The sequence below is a fragment of the Mustelus asterias genome, chromosome 2 (genome assembly GCF_964213995.1).
Source record: "Mustelus asterias chromosome 2, sMusAst1.hap1.1, whole genome shotgun sequence".
NCBI classification, from domain to species: Eukaryota; Metazoa; Chordata; class Chondrichthyes; order Carcharhiniformes; family Triakidae; genus Mustelus; species Mustelus asterias.
Window position 1 is genome coordinate 16,236,390 of NC_135802.1, and position 23,297 is coordinate 16,259,686.

At 42.7% G+C, this 23,297-nt stretch overlaps 1 protein-coding gene across 29 annotated transcripts in view; it reads left to right on the forward strand.

The window, feature by feature from the left end:
• The window catches only part of LOC144505796 (guanylate kinase-like), a 42,838-nt gene that overhangs the window by 7,481 nt on the left and 12,060 nt on the right, over positions 1 to 23,297 (forward strand). For 3 of the 29 annotated variants that reach the window (XM_078231874.1, XM_078231858.1, XM_078231857.1), the window contains one exon: positions 22,329 to 22,442. In XM_078231874.1, the coding sequence (XP_078088000.1) occupies positions 22,331 to 22,442 (112 nt within the window). In that variant the 5' untranslated portion in view covers positions 22,329 to 22,330. Of the gene's footprint in view, positions 1 to 8,897; positions 9,009 to 9,059; positions 9,080 to 11,137; positions 11,361 to 14,631; positions 14,695 to 16,618; positions 16,671 to 17,875; positions 18,053 to 22,328; positions 22,443 to 23,297 lie in introns of those variants that run through there. The other 26 variants (XM_078231848.1, XM_078231864.1, XM_078231844.1 and 23 more) reach the window with 20 other exon arrangements.

Below are 23,297 nucleotides of genomic sequence, written 5' to 3' on the forward strand. Positions count from 1 at the left end.
GGTAATCTGCATGTAGCAAATATACCATGACTTTCTGAAGGTACTCAATCCCTGGCTCATTTCTCTCCTGATGTGCTTCACGGTTGTGAAGGGTTATCCTGAAGTAACTGGCTAACGTTGACTCACAACAACAATTTGCATTTAGACAACATTGTTATCAATGTAAAATACCCTGAAGCACATTAATAGGAGGATTACCAAACCAAGGATGACACTGGTGTGCATAAGGAGATATTAAGGTAGATAAACAAAAGTTGGATCAGGACCAAGATGGGGTGCAATGCCTTATCTTGTCAACTTGGATCTTGATGGTCTCTCTTATGGGGATCGTGAATTGAATTCAATTAGATTTTGAATTTAGTTTTTGGAGTAAGCAAGGAATGGATTCGGGTCTGCCTGGCCCACTCTGAGCATCGGCTTTGTAACCTCAAAGATGGAATGTAAAAAAAAAAGCTTCTTCAGAGGGAGGTCTTAAGACATCTGAAAGGAGTTGAGAGGTGAAGAGAATTGCCAATGAGGGAGTAATTTGAAAATAGGAACTAGCCAAATGACTTCTGAAAGAACTTGTGTTCATAGCGTGCTTTTCTTCGTCTTAGGACATTTCAGAGATCTTTCATTGTCAACTTTTGAAGTATACTCACACTTGCCTGGGGATTCATAGAAAGAAATCATAGAAACCCTACAGTGCAGAAGGAGGCCATTCGGCCCATCGAGTCTGCACCGACCACAATCCCACCCAGGCCCTACCCCCACATATTTACCCGCTAATCTCTCTAACCTACGCATCTCAGGACTCAAAGGGGCAATTTTTAACCTGGCCAATCAACCTAACCCGCACATCTTTGGACTATGGGAGGAAACCGGAGCACCCGGAGGAAACCCACGCAGACACGAGGAGAATGTGCAAACTCCACACACAGTGACCCAAGCCGGGAATCGAACCCAGGTCCCTGGAGCTGTGAAGCAGCAGTGCTAACCACTGTGCTACCGTGCTGCCCCCTCAGTTAGCTCAGTTGACTGGACAGCTGGTTAGTGATGCAAAGCAATGCCAACTGCCGGATTCAATTCTTGTACCGGGTGGTTATTCATGAATGCCCGCTTTCTCAACCTTGCACCTCACCTGAGGTGTGGTGATCCTCAATTTAAATCACCACCAGCTCTCCCCTTTGAGGCCTATGGTCATCTGGGACTATGGCAACTTTACGTTGCTCACACTTGTAATTCAGGTGAGCTTGCCAGTCATTCAGTAATGACCCACATTCGGCAATGAATTCAACTTTCTTCTTTCATGGGATGTCGCCGTCGCTGCCAAGGCAGGCATTTATTGCCCATCCTTAACTGCCCTTGAACTGTCACAACACCAGGTTAAAGTCCAACAGGTTTATTTGGTAGCACAAGCTTTCAGAGCACTGCTCCTTCATCAGGTGAGTGGGAGTTCTGTTCACAAACAGGACATATAAAGACACAAACTCAATTTACAAAATAATAGTTGGAACGCAGGTCTTTACAGGTAATCAAGTCTTAAAGGTACAGACAATGTGAGTGGAGAGAGGGGTAAGCACAGGTTAAAGAGGTGTGTATTGTCTCCAGCCAGGACAGTTAGTGAGATTTTGTGAGCCCAGGCAAGTCGTAGGGGTTACAGATAGTGTGACATGAACTCAGAATCCTGGTTGAGGCCATCCTCATGTGCGGAACTTGGCTATTAGTTTCTGCTCAGCGATTCTGCGTTGTGTGTCGTGAAGGCTGCCTTGGAGTACGCTTACTCGAAGATCAGAGGCTGAATGCTCCCCAACAGGAAGCAAACACTCCTGCCTGGTGATTGTCGAGCGGTGTCCATTCATCCGGTGTTGTAGCGTCTGCATGGTCTCCCCAATGTATCATGCCTCGGGGCATCCTCTCCTGCAGCGTATCAGGTAGACAACGTTGGCCGAGTTGCATGAGTATGTACCGTGTACCTGGTGGATGGTGTTCTCACGTGAGATGATGGCATCCGTGTCAATGATCTGGCACGCCTTGCAGAGGTTGCTGTGGCAGGGTTGTGTGGTGTCGTGGTCACCGTACAGAACTCCCACTCACCTGATGAAGGAGCAGCGTCTGAAAGCTTGTGGCTTATGCTACCAAATAAACCTGCTGGACTTTAACCTGGTGTTGTCAGACTTCTTACTGTGCTTACTCCAGTTCAACGCCGGCATCTCCACATCATGCCCTTGAAGTGAGTGGTTTGCTAGATCGTTTCAGAAGGCAGTTAAGAGTCACTGTGGGCCTGGAGTCACACGCAGGCCAGACTAACTAAAGTTGGCATTTTTCCTTTCCTAAAGGATTTTAGGAAATGAGATGTGTTATTACAGCGATTGATAATAGTTATCATGGTCACTAGCACTGAGACTAGCTTTCAATTCCAGATTTATTGAATTTAAATTCTACTAGCTACCATGGTGGGATTTGAACGTATGTTAAGAGGCATCTGGATGGGTACATCAATAGGGGGGAAATAGAGGGATAAGGACCGAGTAAGGGCAGAAGGTTTTTTTTAGTTAGGGCATCATGATTGGCACAGACTTGGAGGGCCTGTTCCCGTGCTGTACTTTTCTTTGTTCTTTGTTGTTATGTCTCCAGAACATTAGACTGGGCCTTTGGATTACCAGTCCAGTAACATTACAACTACGCCACCGTCTCCCTAAATGACCTGACAATTTTAGTGCTATCAACTGCAGGATGAATATTGGGCTGGACAATAGTGAAACTTGTGTGTTTGTTTTTTCTATCCACCCGAAAGAGCAGCAAGATCTAGATTTATTGTGTCTCGTGAGATGATTCTATATCTTTTACAGTGGACAAGTAATTCAGAGGCCTAGACTAATGCTCTGTGGACCTGAATTCAAATCCTAACACATGGTGGAATTTAAAATCAACTAATTAATAAATCAGTACAAAAGTGTTAGTATCAGTCATGATAACCACACAACTACTGATTGTTATCAAAACCCATCTGGCTCATTAATTCTTGCAAGGAAGAACATTTGTTCTACCTGGTCTGTCCTACATGTGACACTGCAACCACAGCAATGTGGTTGACTTCTATTTCCCCCTTGAAATGGTCTGATAAGCCACTCGATTTGTATCAAATCACTGCAGAAAAGTTGTAGAAGAATAAAACTGGAAGAACCAACCGACATTAGCCTAGGCACAACCTGTCCAAAGCCACACCCAGTCCACCATGCACTCTGGTGTACCTACACCGCGGGGACTGCAGCAGTTCAAGAAGGTGGCCCACCACCAGCCCCTCAGAGGAAATTATAGATGGGCATCAAATGCTGCTTTGCCAGCAATGTTCATGTCCCATGAATGAATTTTTAAAAAATTAAAGTTATTACTTCCAACAGCACAACACTACCTCAGTATTTCACTTGGACTGGCAGCCTGAATTTTTGCACAGGTACCTGGAGCTTGAACATAGAACATAGAAAAACTACAGCACAAATGGGCCCTTCGGCCCACAAGTTGCGCCGGTCATGTCCCTACCTACCTAGGCCTATATATAGGCTTACGTATAACCCTCAATCCTATTAAGCCCCATGTACTCATCCAGAAGTCTCTTAAAAGACCCTATCGAGTTTGCCTCCACCACCATTGACGGCAGCCGATTCCACTCACCCACCACCCTCTGAGTGAAAAACTTACCCCTGACATCTCCTCTGTACCTACTCCCCAGCACCTTAAACTTGTGTCCTCTCGTAGCAGCCATTTCAGCCCTGGGAAAAAGCCTCTGAGAATCCACTCGATCTATACCTCTCAACATTTTGTACACCTCTATCAGGTCACCTCTCATCCTTCGTCTCTCCAAGGAGAAAAGACCGAGCTCCCTCAACCTATCCTCCTAAGGCATGCCACCCAATCCAGGCAACATCCTTGTAAATCTTCTCTGCACCCTTTCAATAATTTCTACATCCTTCCTGTAATGAGGCGACCAGAACTGAGCACAGTACTCTAAGTGGGGTCTGACGAGGGTCTCATAAAGCTGCATCATTATCTCCCGACTTCTAAACTCAATCCCTCGATTGATGAAGGCCAGCACACCATACGCCTTCTTAACCACCTCCTCTACCTGCGGGGCCGATTTAAGAGTCCTATGGACCCGGACCCCAAGGTCCTTCTGATCCTCTACACTGCCAACAGTCTTACCCTTGATATTATACTCCTTCATCCCATTTGACCTGCCAAAATGTACCACTACACATTTATCCGGGTTGAAGTCCATCTGCCACTTCTCCGCCCAGTCTTGCATCCTATCTATGTCACGCTGCAGCTTCTGACATCCCTCCAAACTATCCACAACACCAGCAACCTTCGTGTTGTCAGCAAACTTACCAACCCATCCCTCCACTTCCTCATCCAGGTCATTTATAAAAATGACAAACAGCAAGGGTCCCAGAACAGATCCCTGGGGCACTCCACTGGTGACCGACCTCCATTCAGAAAAAAACCCATCTACAACCACTCTCTGCCTTCTGCAGGCAAGCCAGTTCTGGATCCACAAGGCAACAGCCCCTTGGATCCCATGCCCTCTCACTTTCTCGAGAAGTCTTGCATGGGGGACCTTATCGAACGCCTTGCTGAAGTCCATGTAAACCACATCTACCGCTTTTCCTTCGTCAACGTGAAGGATAGGAAGGGTAGGATTAGAGAACCGTGGATAACCAGGGAAATTGAGGGACTGGTCAAAAGGAAAAGAGAGGCGTATGTTAGGTCCAAGCAGCTAAAAACGGAGGGAGCTCTGGAGGAGTACAATGAAAGTAGGAAAATACTCAAACGGGGAATTAGAAGAGCAAAAAGGGGTCACGAAATGTTCTTGGCAGACAGGATTAAGGAGAATCCCAAGGCATTTTATTCATACGTTAGGAACAAAAGGGTTGTTAGGGAAAAAATCGGACCTCTCAGGGACAAAAGTGGGGACTTATGCTTGGAGCCCAAAGCGGTAGGGGAGATCCTAAATGAATACTTTGCGTCGGTATTCACAAAGGAGAGGGATGTGTTGACTGGGAGTGTCTCGGAGGGGAGTGTTAAACCGTTGGAGAAAATCTCCATTACAAAGGAGGAAGTGTTAGGTTTGTTAGAGAATATAAAGACTGACAAATCCCCAGGGCCTGATGGAATCTATCCAAGGCTGCTCAGGGAGACGAGAGGTGAAATCGTTGGGCCTCTGACGCAAATCTTTGTCTCGTCACTGGACGCAGGTGAGGTCCCAGAGGATTGGAGGATAGCCAATGTGGTCCCGTTATTTAAGAAGGGTAGGAAGGATAACCCGGGTAATTATAGGCCGGTGAGCTTGACGTCCGTGGTGGGGAAGTTGTTGGAGAAGATTCTTAAAGATAGGATGTATGCGCATTTAGAAAGGAATAAACTCATTAACGATAGTCAACATGGTTTTGTGAGAGGGAGGTCATGCCTCACTAACCTGGTGGTGTTTTTTGAAGAAGTGACCAAAATGGTTGACGAAGGAAGGGCCGTGGATGTTGTCTATATGGACTTTAGTAAAGCGTTTGACAAAGTCCCTCATGGTAGGCTAGTGAAAAAGGTTGGATCCCATGGGATAAAGGGGGAGGTGGCTAGATGGGTGGAGAACTGGCTTGGTCATAGAAGACAGAGGGTGGTAGTGGAAGGGTCTTTTTCCGGCTGGAGGCCTGTGACTAGTGGTGTACCGCAGGGCTCTGTATTGGGACCTCTGCTGTTTGTGATTTATATAAATGATCTGGAAGAAGGAGTAACTGGGGTGATCAGTAAGTTTGCGGACGACACAAAACTGGCAGGACTTGCAGATAGTGAGGAACATTGTCAGAGGCTACAGAAGGATATAGATAGGCTGGAAATTTGGGCAAGGAAATGGCAGATGGAGTTCAATCCTGATAAATGCGAAGTGATGCATTTTGGTGGGAATAATGTAGGGAGGAGCTACACGATAAATGGAAGCACCATAAAGGGTGTAGAGACGCAGAGGGACCTGGGTGTGCAAGTCCACAGATCTTTGAAGGTGACGTCACAGGTGGAGAAGGTGGTGAAGAAGGCATATGGCATGCTTGCCTTTATAGGACGGGGCATAGAGTATAAAAGTTGGGGTCTGATGTTGCAGATGTATAGAACGTTGGTTCGGCCGCATTTGGAATACTGCGTCCAGTTCTGGTCGCCACACTACCAGAAGGACGTGGAGGCTTTGGAGAGAGTACAGAGGAGGTTTACCAGGATGTTGCCTGGTATGGAGGGGCTTGGTTATGAGGAGAGATTGGGGAAACTGGGGTTGTTCTCCTTGGAAAGACGGAGGATGAGGGGAGACTTAATAGAGGTGTATAAAATTATGAAAGGCATGGATAGGGTGAACGGTGGGAAGCTTTTCCCCGGGTCGGTGGTGACGTTCACGAGGGGTCATAGGTTCAAGGTGAAGGGGGGGAGGTTTAACACAGATATCAGAAGGACATATTTCACACAGAGGGTCGTGGGGGCCTGGAATGTGTTGCCGGGTAAGGTGGTGGAGGCGGACACACTGGGAACGTTTAAGACTTATCTAGACAGCTATATGAACGGAGTGGGAATGGAGGGATACAAAAGAGTGGTCTAGTTTGGACCAGGGAGCGGCGCGGGCTAATTGTTCCTTGTTTCTCGTTTCAAGGCTTCATTCTATGATCATCTTGCTGGTGCCAGTACAGAGCGAGACTGCGGATAGTTGGGAACCTGTCTCGGGGGCAGGGAATTCATATGGTGTTTGTGGAAGTGGAAATGACTAGGGTTGGGAAGCATTTTCCGATCAGGGCCATTGTGATCTCCTGGACTCGTTTCGATCGCCTCAGGGGATCGGAGAGGAATTTCCCAGATTTTTTTTTCCCCATATTGGCCCTGGGGTTTTTCACTCTGGGTTTTCGCCTCTCCCTGGAGATCACATGGTCTGGAATGGGGGGGTGGGGGTGAGTTAATAGGTTGTAATGAACTAAGCATCGTAGCTGTGAGGGACAGCTCGGTGGATAGGATATTGGTATGTAGATAGGCTGGAAAATTGGGCGGGGATCCTGGATTCAGGATTCAATCCTGGACCGGGGAGCGGCGCGGGCTTGGAGGGCCGAAGGGCCTGTTCCTGTGCTGTATTGTTCTTTGTTCTTTGTGTTTAGTCACATTTTCAAAGAACTCCACCAGGCTCGTAAGGCACGATTTGCCTTTGACAAAGCCATGCTGACTACTTTTGAGCATACTAAACTTCTCTAAATGTTCATAAATCCTGTCCCTCAGGATCTTCTCCATCAACTTGCCAACCACTGAGGTTAGACTCACCGGTCGGTAATTTCAATTTGAATTGAATGCCATGGCCTTCTGACTCCAAGGTGGAGGATGCTAGCCACTGGGTCACAGCTGGTGCCAAGTCAGATAGGTAGTTTCTTCAGTCTTTGGTTGGCTATTTTAAAACTGGTTCCAAAGCCCAGGCCCTGAATTTTAAAGATGTGGTTGTAGCTGCATAACCATGTACACCATTCTTGCCTTGTGGGTGAAAATCAGTAGATTCCTTGTTTCACTGTTAATTTAGTATCTGCAGTGCAATTTGTACATGACAGGAAGGGAAAACAATGACATTTCCACATGGTAATGTTGTAGGGAAAAATCCCTTGTACCAGTGCATTCAAGGAGGTCGAGTCTCAAGGCAAGGTTCAAAGTGTTTTTCTTTATTGTACAATTACTGTGATCCCAGGGAGACCCCCGTAGCCAGCTTAGAAACAGTGGCTTGGCCACGTTGATCTCAATAGTTACACATTCGCTCTGGATATTTATAGGAATCCAAATTCGAGCGGGAACATTTGCTCATACATTTTACAATACCTAAAAAGCGGCGGGATTCTTTAATTGCTGCCCTGAAGATTTGGCGGGCAGTTTCGATTCGAACTGATTAACACTAAGAATATGTATCCTATCTGGTCAGGAAGTTCCCTGGTAGACTTTGTCAATTTGCATCTGTATGGTGTGTGTCCGTGTTAATAGGACTGCCTGTTCTTGCCCCGGTGTTTCCTCTCGATGTGTCCCCTTATCTAAATCGACCCCCGATGTTTGTGTCTGTATTCTATGCTTGCGAGATTAGATGTTAATGTCATTTTGTCCTGCTGTGTGTAGGGGGATTTAATCTAATCTTTTACTCTTTTTATCCTGGTTTATTAAGTTTCTTTGCCTGCCTTGGCCATTTTATTCCCATAATATTTTACTTATAGTACAGTTGTGCCATATATCCCACTGCCAGGTCTTGACTCGCAGATATCCCGATCTTCTGGCCAAGGGCTGTTTTAAAATACAGCTTCGTGCTGTTGCTGGGCAGAATAAGGATCTTCCATCGGCTTTGAATTAAAGGTCTCTCAGCTGTGCAGAGGGGGATTTAAACGAATGTCCATTTGGGTGTTCCCCTCTGCATTGTGGGCACGTTATGAATGGTGCCAATCAGTCCAATAAATGAATATGTTTAATGAGGTGAATATTGATGAGATAATAAAAATATGGCTTTGGAAAATGGCCTACTTCAGTAAAATAGTGCAGCATTTCTTCACTGTATTAGCGTGTGCTTAGGAATGTTTGACAGAGGGTTTAGTTTGTGAATAAACATTAAAGAATATTTAAGCCAGATCTATTTTGGGATACACGAGTTTTAGATTTTGCCAGGAGCACATGGCTAACAATTTGTGCTGTAGATTAATTGCATTACAGATGTAAATTAAATTTACTTTTATTGGAATATGTTTATTGAGAAGGGTACTTCTAGTTGAAGGGAGCACAGTGATTGCTGTCAGGTGTTTAATAATTAACACATTATCAGGATAGATACCAGGAAGCAACTGCTTTAGAGATTCACACCCACTCTGAACCTGCTTTTCCAGCAGAACTGTACGAGTGTTTGTTATACTCCATGTATTTCAACCGTGTTACGAAACTGCTAACCGGAGCAGGGTGTATTTTGAAGAGGAGGTCATTTGGAACAACCCAGAGCAGGAGTAAGTGTCCTTCATGTTCTAACTCTTGATGGAATAGAGAGAGACAATGCCATTGGATTACTAGTAAATGTGTAAGTTTAATTGAGAGACAAGTTGTGGAAATTGCATGTAATGAAACTGGAGTTGTTTAATCTCAACTTTGTCACAAGTTTGTTTTTGATGAACTTGAAGTGACAGTTGTCACTTAATAGTTGTGGAATGCTGAATAACCGGTGTCAACCAGCCTAATTTATTTGTCAGTCCTTAACCTGATGGAGTTCAGAGTATGATGACATAATGATTCTGAACTTTGCTGATGGTGTGATATGTGGGTCACATAAGATCTGATGAAGTAAACTATAAGAATGTGGTGAAGTTCCTAAAATGGTGTGATAACAATTTTCTTAAACCAGATGAAAGAACTAGTCAGAGATTTTGGGGGAAAAAATTAATATTGTTCCTGTGAACATTCATGATGTGGACATTGAAATAGTCAATTAATGCAAGTATTGAGGTCTCAAAGCAGCTGATAAGTTGAATTGGAGGGAACGGTGTATGACTGTGGTGGCTGAGGGACATGCATGATTATACTTTCTCAAAATTAATATCCTTTTATACAGATTCTACAGTTGAGAGTGCTCTCGTTTTTGGATGTCTTGCTTGGTACTGTTGTCTGAGGAAAGCGGAGTCTTTAAGGGTACAAGAGATTATTGAACCAGGCAGGACAGATATTTGATGAGCAAACCTCTCGACAAAATCTGTTCTTGAATAATTTTGAGAAAAGTAGAGCATTATAAGCAATGAGAATCACCCCTTGTCTTCGTATTACTGCTGGTTGTGTTCATGGAAAAGGCTACGTACAATCCATCATATGCAGGACAACCCATTACCATTGATCAGAAACTGAACTGGACTAGCCATATAAATACTGTGGCTACCAGAGCAGGTTAAAGGCTAGGAATCCTGCGGCAAGTAACTTGTCACCTGATCCCCCAAAGCGTGTTCACCATCTACAAGGCACAAATCAGGAGTGTAGTGGAATACTGTCCATTTGCCTGGCTGAGTGCAGCTCTAACAACACAAGAAACTCAACACCATCCAGGACAAAGCAGCCTGCTTGATTGCTATTCCTTCTACAAACATTCAATCCCACCACTACTGATGCACAGTGGCAGCAGCATGTCCCATCTACAAGGTGCACTGTAGGAGCTCACCAAGGTTCCTTTGGCAGCACCTTCCAAACCCACGACCACTACCATCTAGAAGGATGAGAGCAGCAGGTACCTAAGATCACCACCACCTGGAGGTTTCCCTCCAACCCACTCCCCGTTCTGACTTGGAAATATATTGCCATTCTTTCACTGTTGCTGGGTCAAAATCCGGGAACTCCCTCCCTAACATCAGTATGGGTGTACCTACACCTTTGGGATTGCAGTGGGTCAAGATGGCAGCTCACCACCACCTTCTGAAGGGCAATGAAGGATGGGCAATAAATGCTGGCCTATCCAGCGGCACCCACAAATGAATGAATAAACTTTTGAATTTGTTTTGCTCCGTTCTCAAAAATAACTTTGAGGATTATGCACTAAAGGTGCCTCTCTGCCTGATTATTTCAATGCATTGGAATAGGTTTTAATAGATATTTGTGATTGGGTGATTTTCGTTTTTATATTCATTAAAAAAAATGAATGAGCAATCTATCTGAAGCACATATCTGTATGGGTAATAAAGTGGCATAGTGGTATTGTCACTAGTAATTCAGAGACCCAGGGTAATGCTCTGGCGACCTGGGTTCAAATTCCACCACGGCAAAATTAAAACGTCTAATCAAACCATATTTGTCGTTAAAACTTCTCTGGTTCACTTTAGAGAAGGCAATCTGCAATCCTTATCCTGTCTGGCTTACATGTGCCTCCAGACCCACAGCAACGTGGTTGACTCTTTAAATGAGCAAACCACACAATTCAAGGGCAACTGGGATGGGCAATAAATGCTGGTCCAGCCAGCGAAGCCCACACCCAATGAAAAAATATTGAATTGAGTGAAGAGCTCTGACACAGCCAGTCACTAAACACCACCTGTGCCACACAAGGAAGTATTGAACATTGGTTGGAAGGTGACTCTGCCCTCCCCGCCCACTTGTTCTCGAAATCTCCTTGTGGCAGAGGAGCAGCTAAGGCACACAGGCGGTGGGAAAGTAGCTTTGACGTTTTCTTTAGCACTGAAAATCTGCTACAAGGTAGGAATACAACATTTATGTCACAGTTTGGGAACAACTAAAGCAGTTTAATGGATGCTGAAAGGTCGCACTATTTGCAATGAAGTTGCCGTAGCAAATGTAGTTGAAGTCACTAGAACAGCCTAATACCGAGGGTAAGTTTCTTTTGGTCAAATAAATGATTGTTTTCTTCAGAAGCTGAGTACTTTCAACAAACATTTTTCTCTTCCTGATTTGCTATATAAAATTTGCTTCTGCTTTATTATAATTTTTCACTTCTGTTGTGTCCCCAATTCCTTAGAAGTATAACTTGGGGGAAAAATAAACTTGCGTTTATACAGTGCTTGTCACAACCACTGGGCATCTCAAAATAATTCCTGAGCGTTCTACGTCATTGCAACCAGGAAATGGTACCAGAATTGATTTACTGAACCAAAACAGATGAGCTGGAATAGTTTAGGAAGAATTTAACGAATGGGGTGCAAGTCCCACTCGGACAGTGTCAGCAAGTCACAGTGACAGGTCTTGGCGGATCACTGATTATTATTTCTTTGGCACAATGAGTTAAAGCGCTCGGTGAAAAGGAATTGGGTTTTATACAGGGAATTCAGCAACTTTGCTTTTGGCTTGGTGTCAGTTTACATGTCACAGCTGGATTAGCAAAAAAAACCCCAAGCATGCGCACAACTAACTGGCTGTACTGGAGTCTCCCTGTTCAGTTTCAATATAAATTACTCCTCCGTAGTGGGGATATTACCCTCCATGTGGAACATTCCATCTCACATCCAGCTCCTTCCTAGAATAGGAATTCCCTAACTGTTTATAGTAGTTCCCTCCCCCACTTCCAATTTTCTGCTGACTGTGCCATTCTGCCATGATCCCCGTTGGTACATACTGGCTGGCTCAGCCTGTTCCTCATTTTCCATGCATGTTACACATGATCATATGATGGTGGATGTTGAGACTATTTGACTGTGTGATGGGTCCTGAGGGGGGAAATGGTGGGGGGGGAGCCTGATGCTATAATAAATACCCTTGTGTGTACCCAGATGGCAGCAGAGCGCCCATTGGTAAACCACAAGCTTGTGGTTCTGGGGGCAAGAAAATCTCCCACACTTGAGGTCCATTCGGTAGTTTAATCTCCAGCTTCTGGCTGAAAACATCTCTTGTTAGAACCCATTGTGCATTGCACAATAAAGTTAGTGGAATAAAGGATTCTGAAATCTTGTGAAAATGAGGCAGAAATTAATTGAAGCAAACATCTATGGTCTGTAACTGCTGTCTGCAATAATAGGGTTATCATCTCTGGCTGGCTATATTCTAGGAGATGTCATCATGTGACTCTCTCTCCAATTGTCCCTCCCCCAGATCCCAGCCATTGGACGGCCAGCACCTCTCTTACCCTGAGAGCTGGGGATGCTGGGACATTCAATATTTTAAAAGGTTGAGTTAGGGAGTCATAGGTCATGGGAGGGAGACAGGAAAGTAAAGTTGAGGCCACAATCAGATCAGCCACGATCTTGTTCGGTGGTAAAGTGAAGGAGCGGAATGGGCTCTGCTTCCTAATTCATATGTTTATACGTTTATAAATACTTCTTGACTCGAGCTTGCATGAGCCACAACAAGTACTGGGGGCAAAAAACAGCAAATCCTTCCACTTCTGCACACAATCTCACCAAATTCCCAATTTTGGACTCTACTCATGATGCAATACTTTTATGACACTCTGGACTAGCTGATACTGTGTATGCACCTTTTCAAACTACACCCAAGTTACAAGAGAACACACTCCTGCACAGAGTAATAAGCCATTTATTTAGGAAATCATTTACAGCAAATTGACATTTAATTACCACTGACAGTTTCTGTTAACTAGCTTGCAGTTTCTTTAACAGTATTTAAATTCTAATTGGATTTCAAATGTTAAACTAAATTTCAGTTTGAGAAATACTCACCAACACTGAGAATTTCCACTCTCTCCAATTTCCCCACTTTTGCATTCGATTTGCTGTTGTCCGAGCCAATGTCCCACTTCGTGGTGTTGTGCTGTATCTTCCATAATCTGACTATTATGCACCCCCCCCCCCCCCACACACACACACACACACCCCCACCCCAACCATTCCAGACCAACGTTGTCCAGATAAACTATTCCATGCAATAGCCAACCATCCCCCTTGTGCAGTTCCTTTGTACTTATCTGCCAATGGCTTTTCCTGGCCTAATGTTCCTATACAATACTGTCCTAGTGGCAGCAGCATGGTTGACTCTTGGTGAGTGAGGGACCTGACTTCAGACTGTAACACCTAATATGGGCAGTAGTAGTCTGGATTGGCTGGCTGCAGGCAAAACAAATGCATTGGTGGAGTGGTTGTGGTAGCAGGGACTGGAGTTGGTGGCAAAAGAAGCAATGGTGACATAAGGAAAGACTTTAGGATCTGGAATGCACTGCCTGAATGAGCTGGAGACTAATTCAATCAAGATTTTCAAAGGAAAATTGGCTCATTATCTGAAGAGGAAAAAGTTTCAGGGCTCTGGGGAAAAGGTGGAGAGTGGAAATAGGTGAATTTCCCTTGCAGAGAGATGGCACAGACGTGATGGGCCAAATGGCTGCCTTTTGTGCTGTAATCATTCTGTGCTTCTGAATATGTTCTGGTTTTAACTTTCTGAAAATCTAGGGGTCACCCTAATATATATTGATCGGGACACTAGAAATAACACCCCTGCTTTTCTTCAAAATAGTGCTGTGGGATTTGTTTCCTGAGGGCAATGCTGTAAAAATTAAAATCGGGCATTTTCAAGAGGCCAAAATCAGATGAGTGGAGATATCTTGGAAGGTTTTGGGCTGGAGGAGATTAGAGTTGGGAAGGGGCAAGGTCAGGGAGGGATTTGAAAGTAAGAATGTGAATCAAAGTAGTCCGGACAGGCAAAAACTGAGTATTGCTATTATCGATTATTTTAAAATCTCAACTGGTTCACTTGCCCGGACCACATGTGATTCTTAATGCCTTCAGGGTGACTAAGGATAACCAATAAATAAAATATATAGGACCAATTTGTTGTATTTCATAGCAGCGAGTGCAAGAATTCTAACCACATTCACTGACCTTTGTCAGTTTGGCACAGCCTCAATTAAAAAAAGATCATCCTTGTTTTCAAATCTCTCCATTGCCTCACCTACCTCTATCCCTCTATCTGACCCTGATGAATTGCTCGGTGTATCATGGAAAATCCTATCTGTTTAACTTTAGTCAGTATGAGTACTGTGATTGCACCTGTTAATTTAACTAGTTTGCAAGTCAGTGTAGCTCATTGGAAAATACTGCGTTTGTGTTTGAATCTTAGGTGTGTGCTTTTGTGGCTCTGTTATTCTAGAATAACTTCAATGTCAGCAATCTGATTTTGACAGACTGTTGCTTTAAATAGATGTTTCTATTGCAAGTCAGGTGTTCAGAAGACTGCCTTGTCACGTGCAGCTGCCTAGTCTTTGTAAGTAAATTGCTCTTTATTTATATCAAATTTTCTAGTGTAACCAGCAAATCGGTCGCGATTTGCTGGAAATGTTTTTTGCTTTGTTTAAATTTTTACAATGTACGAAAACTCAACTTTCTTGGGACATGACGAGAATTTCTTGAACATCGGATTTAAAGGTAACTAGCTGATGAATAACATCACGGGACACCCAAGAGTAAGGACCAAATTAATCCCTAAATGAGGCCATGTTTAAAAATCTTCCATGATATACCTGCAATAGGAGGGTAAACCTCAGCAGCCAAAGTAAATCAATTTAGATATTGTGCAATGTGTTTTTTCCCTCTTGTATTAATTGAAATGATTAGGTGCAGAGAAAGAAGAGCCTGTCTGTATCCTAACTTTCATCAAGTCCGGTAACATCCCTAGCTGACCTACATGGTTTCCAGCCGGCAGTGTATCTCTGTAATTCCCTCTAGCCTGATAAACTTCTGATATATAGTTACCTGTCTGGATTTTCCTGTTGGTTGAGATCATCTGGGTTTAACTATTCTATTGTGTCACTTGGCATCCCAACCCTTCTCTTTGGGTTTAGGATTAATCATCAATGACATTCTTAGCTTGACTTGACTTGAGAATTGAGTCCCAAGTAATCCTCCAGTTGCAACAGACTCTAAGCTTAAAAAAGCAGAGTCATGTGAGGTTTTAGTGGGGATATTGCAAATAAATAGTCATTAACCTGCTACTAAATGAATGTAGCCAGGAAGTATTTAAATGGGATTTTGAAAAGTTCTTAGAACTTAAGTCTGTGTAATTTGGTCCTGATTCTGTCTGAGCTGAAGTTTCTGTTGTGGCACCTTTATTTCTATAAATGGAAACAATTATTTACTTCAAAGCCTTTTGATGCATCACCTTCTATAGACAGATGCCTGTATATATGGTTGAAACACAAGCAGATAAGCTTTGATTAGTAACTATCCATTGTGTGGCAGCATCTTTCGGCAGATATGGAAGTTGCTGATATGCCAGTTGCCCTATAGGAATTCTTTTTTAATATTGAATGAATGCAGTCAATCAACATTTATTTTATTCATTCTTGGGACATGGGCATCACTGGCTGGCCAGCATTTATTGCCCATCCCTAGTTGCCCGAGGGCAGTTGAGAGTCAACCACATTGCTGTGGCCCTGGAGTCACGTGTAGGCCAGACCAGGTGAGGACAACAGATTTCCTTCCCTAAAGGACATTAGTGAACCAGATGGGTTTTTCCGACAATTGACAAGAGTTTCATGGTCATCAGTAGATTCTTAATTCCAGATATTTTTTGGCTTGGTGGCATTCGAACCCGAGACCCCAGAACATTAGCTGACCGTGATAATGCCACTGGGGCATCGCCTCCCCATAAAGGTTTTGAAAACCTGAGATTAAAAATGATTATTTCTGAAGTTATACTTGTCTCTCTGGAAGGAACCAATTATAAAATTAATCTGGAATCATGCACAGTTACATGTGGAAGAATAGATATTGTCCTCAAACATTAACTCTGGATCAAACATTAACTTTGGATCATATTTTGCTGGAGGGAGCCATCTCCCTGCATCTGATAGGATTTGCCTTCAGCTTTGAGAGCTGGGGCACGGGGAAGGCAATGTGGCACATCTGGGACCTTAAATGACAGAGCCAACAATATAATCCACCCCGGTCTCCCCAACCACTGGGATTTATGGATTAAGATAGAAAGAAGAAGTAAAATCAAATTGGGTTTGAAAGAAAGATTGGACTGAGAGAGGGAAAACGGATGAAGGAAAAGCAAGAAACACATTAAAAATATGACCACATCCAACAACAGTTTATGTGCAGAAATGAGACACAATTGTCGGAGCAGAGAAGTTGTTTGACACTGCAACTGTTGTTACTTAACAGTTATTACTTTTTGTTCAAAGGTTACTTGCGCTCTTCATGATCAACCCCAACATTCTGCAGAGAGTTTAATAGGTAATTAATGGTCAGAATGCCATCTGTGTCAAGCAACCATTGGCATGCCAGAAATCACTGTGCCCCTTGTGTTTAGCACTGCTGCCTCATAGCGCCAGGGACAAGAGTTTGATTCCAGCCTTGGGTGACTATCTGTGTGGAGTTTGCACGTTCTCCCTGTGTCTGCCTGGATTTCCTTCAGTTGCTCCGGATTTCTCCTAAGTCCAAAAATGTGCAGGTTGGGTGGAATGACCATGCTAAATTGCCCCTTAGTATCCCAATATGTGTAGGTTAGGAGGATTAGTGGGATAAATTTGTAGGCTTACAGGAATAGGGCCTGGGTTAGGTTCTCTGACGGAGAGTCAGTGCAGATTCGATGGGCTGAATGGTCTTCTGCACTGCAGGGATTCGATGCAATAGTGCCTCTTCATTGCCTAAACTTGCTGGCTAATTTGTATTTAACTAATTGCACGCATTGATGACCTGTTTTTATTTTTCCAGCATGATTTAGCCCGATGTATCCTGTTGATCTGATTGGCTTTTATTTTGAGCGATGCTGGCACTATCATGTCTGCCAGTGTTCATGTATCCCTGTTCTTTTGGGGTCTTAAATACAGATGTGTTTGATCTTAAAATGGAGAAATGACTGCTTTCAAATTCCAAACAGTTATGGGCTAGCCATTCATTGAGCAGTCTCTCATGTGGAGTGAACATCAAAAGAGAACTCTTAATGGGAACCAGAGATTTGAGGGTTTTTTTTGGGAACAAGATTTATTTCAAGGATGTTGAAATTATTGAATCTACCTCTGATATTTTTTGTGTAACATCAGAAGTCCAAATTGCCAAGTGAAGGTTCAGTGCTCGATTGCACATTTAGAGGGAAAAGAGTAAGAATAGAAGAGTTTAAAGTGTGTGTTTTTTCATATAATCCAACGTTACTTAATTTTGGGGGGGAAAAGAAGCCACAAATGTGAAACTTATCATTTAATACAAGCTTTCTGTGAGTGCACTAATTTTAAAATAAGCAAATATGGAATATATAGATTTATTATTGTCACATGTATTGGGATACAGTGAAAAATATTGTTTCTTGCGAGATATACAGACAAAACATACCATTTGTAAAGTACATGGGGAGAAGGAAAGGATAGGGTGTAGAATATAGTGTTGAGGATGCCGCATATAGTTTGCCCTCCTTTAAAGGGAGTTAACCTTGTGCTAGCTGCAGATTAGCTGTTTGCCATGCTTGAAGATTTAGCTGTGTGTTCACGTGAGTGACTGAATCTTTAATTAAGGCTGGTGGAAGTGCTATCAGACCAATGCACTCTGTGCTTCTGATGTTCGGAGAGCTTGTATTTTAACTGGAAGCAGGATCCATCAGGGGCTAAACAACTAGTTAAACGGTAAGCTAACTGCTAATAGAATAAATGAATTGATGCTATTGTATGCAAATACTGGAAGCTAGTTATCTACTAATGCAATCAGTGTGGACTGTTGCAGAGCTAGCTCAATGTTAATATTAGTAGAGGTTTCCAATTAAGCAATGTTGTCAAGAAATTTGCCTGTTTTGCTGGGGTTTTTTCTGTCTATGAACCCCTTTATCTTTTTGCTTACTGAAGTGCTTGCATCCTATTTTGTAAGGACTGCAATACTGATCTGTAGCAGTAGCTTAAAGGATTATTCTGCTCAGGTCTTTCCATGGTCTTATTTTAAATTTATTCATGGAATCTATCAAGTAGTGAAAATTAAATTGATTACGTGAAGATTTTCTCTCATTTGTAGCAAAATGGCAAATATTCTACTTGCAGTGTTCTACTTGATCAAAAAAGGAACCATTTTGCTACAACCAGATGATGGATATCATACAAAATCTGCCCTTGACTGGAATAAACTTGGCTTTTAACGTTTTGAGTCTCTGGAGGGATTTGAATATAAGGATGAACATTTTAAAGTTTAATTGTTGCTAGAACAGGAACCAAAATAAGTCAGCATGCATGAAGATAATTGGTGAACTGAACTTGCCGTGGGTGTTTTTGAAACATTTTTCCGGTGACCCACTTTTACCAAATGGTCGTCCCTCACGACCCATGCCCACATTCATTTACTATCTGCCTCTAGCTCTCTTGTTCATGTAACAAAACGATCCATGTCTACAATCGGTTTGCTAGAAAGGTGCATAAGTGCATGTATGTACAGGATGTTTGGTGCCAAGTGCAAGTACAGGGCATGCTGACCTGTTTATTCTTGCCTCATGTGGTCGTACACTGTACTGCAGTGCAAATTTATCCAGAGAGAAAATGGCAAAAAGGTCAGACAATCTTTGGAGATCATTTTTGGATAGATATTTTTCAACATCCCACGACTTACCTGTTTGTAGCAGATAGCATGTCAGGCCAACCAAGAGCTTGTTGGAATAGACAAATCAGGAGGTTAAAAAGGCATGGATGAGGGTTTCAGTAGCAGATGAACTTATGAAGGGACAGCAGATGGTGTTACCATGGTTGAAATAGATGGTCTTGATATGTGGTTGCAAGCTCATTTTGGTGTCCAATATGGTAGCAAGATTGTGGATGGTCTGGTTCAGCCTCAGACTGTTGCGAGGAAGAGAGATGCAACCGGTGGCAAAGAAGTGGAATTTGTAGTGAGAGCCAAAAAGAATTACTTTGATGTTCGCAAAATTTAATTGAAGGAGAATTTTGCTCATCCTGCACTCTGTCAGGCAATTAGTCCAATAATTTGGCGAAATGAAAGAAAAAGCAAACGAGTAACTAATGACCTTGGATAACTGAAAAGAGTAAGGAGGGTGGGGGTAATCTATTTGGAAAGAAAGGATGTCAACACAAAGTTGTACTTGATCAAAAAAGGAACAGCAGCTGTCTGGAAGTGCTGTCTCATTCCATCAGTAAAGCTATCTCAATATCTTGTGTTCTGCAATCACTGTGCTTTGTCATATGCAGCTGTAAAAGTCCAAAAATGTGCAGGTTAGGTGGATTGGCCATGGTAAAATGTCCTAGTGTCAGGGAGATTAGCAGGGTAAATGTGTGGGGTTACAGGGATAGGGCCTGGGTAAGATTGTCGTCCGTGCAGGCTTGATGGGCTGAATGGCCGCCTTCTGCACTGTAGGGATTCTAAGCCACTTACTTGTAACGTCAGCTCTAAGCACCCAAATCAAATTTAAATTAAGGAATAAGGACATTAGCTTCTCGTGCTGTTGCTACTGCTTGAAATGTGGTTTTTGTTTAATGTTGCCCTTTATAACCTTGCCTTCACTTGCATAAATGTCTTCTCATTGTTAATGTGAGGGATTAAGAGATCAAAATTTTGGATTAGGCAGTAGTATTTATGTAACTTCAAGTGGAAATGTGTGTTGCTAAAGGCATGTGTGATGGAAGAGTGGGTGATGGAGGTAGAATAACTTTGAGACATTTTGATGGTGCTAAATTTCAGTAATATTTTAAATCCATCTTAATCTTCATTCTTTGAGGGCACTTGAAATTGTCCCTTTTCCAGCCCAGAATTATTTTAACACCTAGAATTGAAGTTAAAGGTTTGTTGTTCTAAAATTACCTTGTCTAGAGGTAATTTTGAGCTATGCAACACTTGAAGGATTGATGTGGGAGTAATTTGAGACAACTATAAAATGGGTGGATTGACCTGTGTGTGTTTTGGTCAGAAGAATTTTTTTGTGTTCATGTTTATTGTGTAACCATTCTTCACTTGAGTGTTTTACTGAAGCAGAATCTAGTATTGGGAGATATTGCGGTATTTTTTGATGTTTGCTGTAGTTCATAGAGACTCTTATAAATATACTGTGTTAAATAAATAGCCAATTTCTGTAATGTGATGACTAAATTATAGAGTAAATAGGTTGTGTTGTTATAAAATAGATTACTCTAAATCCCAACCTGCCTCCAACTCATTTGCTGAAACACTAATACTACACGCTTTATCTCTCAGCCAACATAGAAAATCAGTATCTGTCCATTTTAGTTCATTGCTGATTGTGTCCTTGCTGTGTCTAAGCAATGACTATGCTTGGAAAAGTATTTAATTGGTTATGAAGTACTTTGGAAGATTATAAAAGGTTATAAATACAAGCTTTTTTTTGTAGACCTTGGGATGTGGGCAGCAAGGCATTTTTGCCCATCCCTTACTAACCTTGAGCTGGTGGTGATGGGCCACCCACAACTGAATAGTTTGCAGCCTTTCAGAAGGCAATTCAGAGTCAACCACATTGATGTGAGTCTGGAATCACATGTAGGCGAGACTGGGTAAGGAAAGCAGATTTCCACCCCTGGACAGTACTGGTGAAAGAGCTGGATATTAATGACAATCTGGTAATTGCTTTATCATTATTAATGAAACTAGCTTTTATTCCAACTTAATTAATTGAATTTAAAATCTTTCAGCAGTCGTGGTGGGATTTGAACTCCTGTCTTCTGAGCATTAGCCTGGGCCTGTGGATTACTAGTCCTTGCTGTGACTCAGTTCCACAGACACAGGCAGTTGCTTTTGAGCCTGCTATCCTCCAAAATGTGAACTGTCATTCAATGCGATATAGCGTATATTATGCATGCCATGGGTTAGAAAGATGGTGCAGTGCAGCCTCGCACCTTGAGTTGCGCTATTCATTGCGGCATGGTGGCACAGTGGTTAGTGCTGTTGCCTTACAGCACCAAAGACCCAGGTTCAATTCCAGCCTCGGTCACTGTCTATGTGTAGCTTGCACACTCTCCCCTTGTCTGCATGGGTTTCCTCCGGGTGCTCCAGTTTCGTCCCAAACTCCAAAGATGTGCGGGTTAGCTGGATTGGCCATGCTAAATTGACCCTTGTGTGGTGACTGATGGGGTAAATGTGTGGGGTTGCAGGAAAAGGGCCTTAGTGGGATTGTGTTCGGTGCAGACTCAATCGGCCGAATGGCCACCTCTACTGTACGGGGTCTATCATTCATCTAAAAGCTCAAACCCACACTTGAATAACTGATTTTCCTGGGGAGGGAGCAGGAAGGTAAGCAAGGTCTGTTTGGGGGTAGGGAATGGTAAAGGTGTTTCCAAGAGGATGTAAAACTCAGAACCAAGTTAATGGATGTAGTGACTGGAATTTAAGGAAGGTACTCGATACACGAGGGCAGCCACTAACGGAACCTAATATGATAGCACTTATCTGGGACCTGGAATTTTTCCTATGGCGCTCTAGTTAACGCTGGAACCCAATTCCCAAATGAGCAAAGTGTCATCAAAAATGTTCTTCATACATATGATTTACTCTGCACTGCAATAACTGATTTTTGATGCAGTCACACTTGCACAGTGTGCAGTGAGAAGGTTGGTAGTGTTCCCACTTGAAATGAAATCTCATCTCCATTAACTATTTAAAAACACAGTAGTCTCAAATTTGAACCTTATGGCTATTAAGATCACAAAAATCATGATGAATTTACTGTAGCGATGCTGGGGTTTGTGGCTGGAGCCGTAATGTGACTTGTTGATGATTTCAGTCACTGCAGTTCAGATGTTGAATGGTTAATTCTTGTCTGCTAATGCAGAAACTAATTCCACTTGGATACTTGGGGAGCCTTGAACCATTTATATATCGTGTTTGCATGAAGTATTTGCTTTAACTGTTATGGTGGATTCCACCATCTGTTGAGTTGAGTAATTTTGTTTTTTCTCTCTCCAGCAATGGCAAAACCTAGACCAGTGGTAGTTAGTGGACCATCTGGAGCAGGAAAGAGTACTCTCCTGAAGCTGCTTCTTAAGGAGTATAACCAAGTTTTTGGATTCAGCGTCTCTCGTTAGTAGCTCTCTTAATGATTTTTTTTTGTTGCCAGGATTTTGAAAAGCAAGTGCCTAAGTAGGAAAGTCAAATGGATTTGGTCTGCCTGCTATTTGGCAGATTTTTATATTTCAAATATGTGCATCTATGTAAAGAACCAAGTTAGTCAGTAGTGGCTTTCCAATTTGCTCTGGAATCTAAACCATGCTACTTGGGGAAGAATTCTTCAGAACTTGCAAGTAAGCTAGTTGATACATGGAACTAGCAGAATACGTGAGCGACATAATCTGATTTTAAGCTTTGAAAAGGACAATACCATTAAATGGTAGTTTCCTTCGAGGAACTTAAACAAAGTGGCTATTCATTTGATTACATCAACTTTGTCTTTAGTCATACCTTGTCTCCATAACCTTCAATACCCATGACGTTTCCTTATTACCTTCCCATTTAGTTGTAATCTCTTTTAAGCATTGATACAATAGCAGTAGCCTTCTGAGCAAATGAAGGATTATTTTTTCGGGATTTACTTTCACCAGTTTATTTTGGTTTAAGAACATAACTTGTCTCCTTGTTCTCCAATTTCTCTTTTGGAGAGAAGACTTGTTCCCTATCCCTATAAATATTAATATTTATTTTAAACACTTCAAGTTAGAAATCTGGAATTGGAAATCCAGGTAAAACTAAACTGGTTAAAAGAAATCCAGCAACAATTGAAATGATTCCATACAAATGTTAAAGTTTTGCTTACAGTCCAAAGATGTGTAGGTTAGGTGAATTGGCCACGCTAAATGCGTGGAGTCATGGGGACAGGGAAAGAGGAGGGCCTGGGTGGGATGCTCTATTGGAGATTTGGTGCAGACATGATGGGCTGAA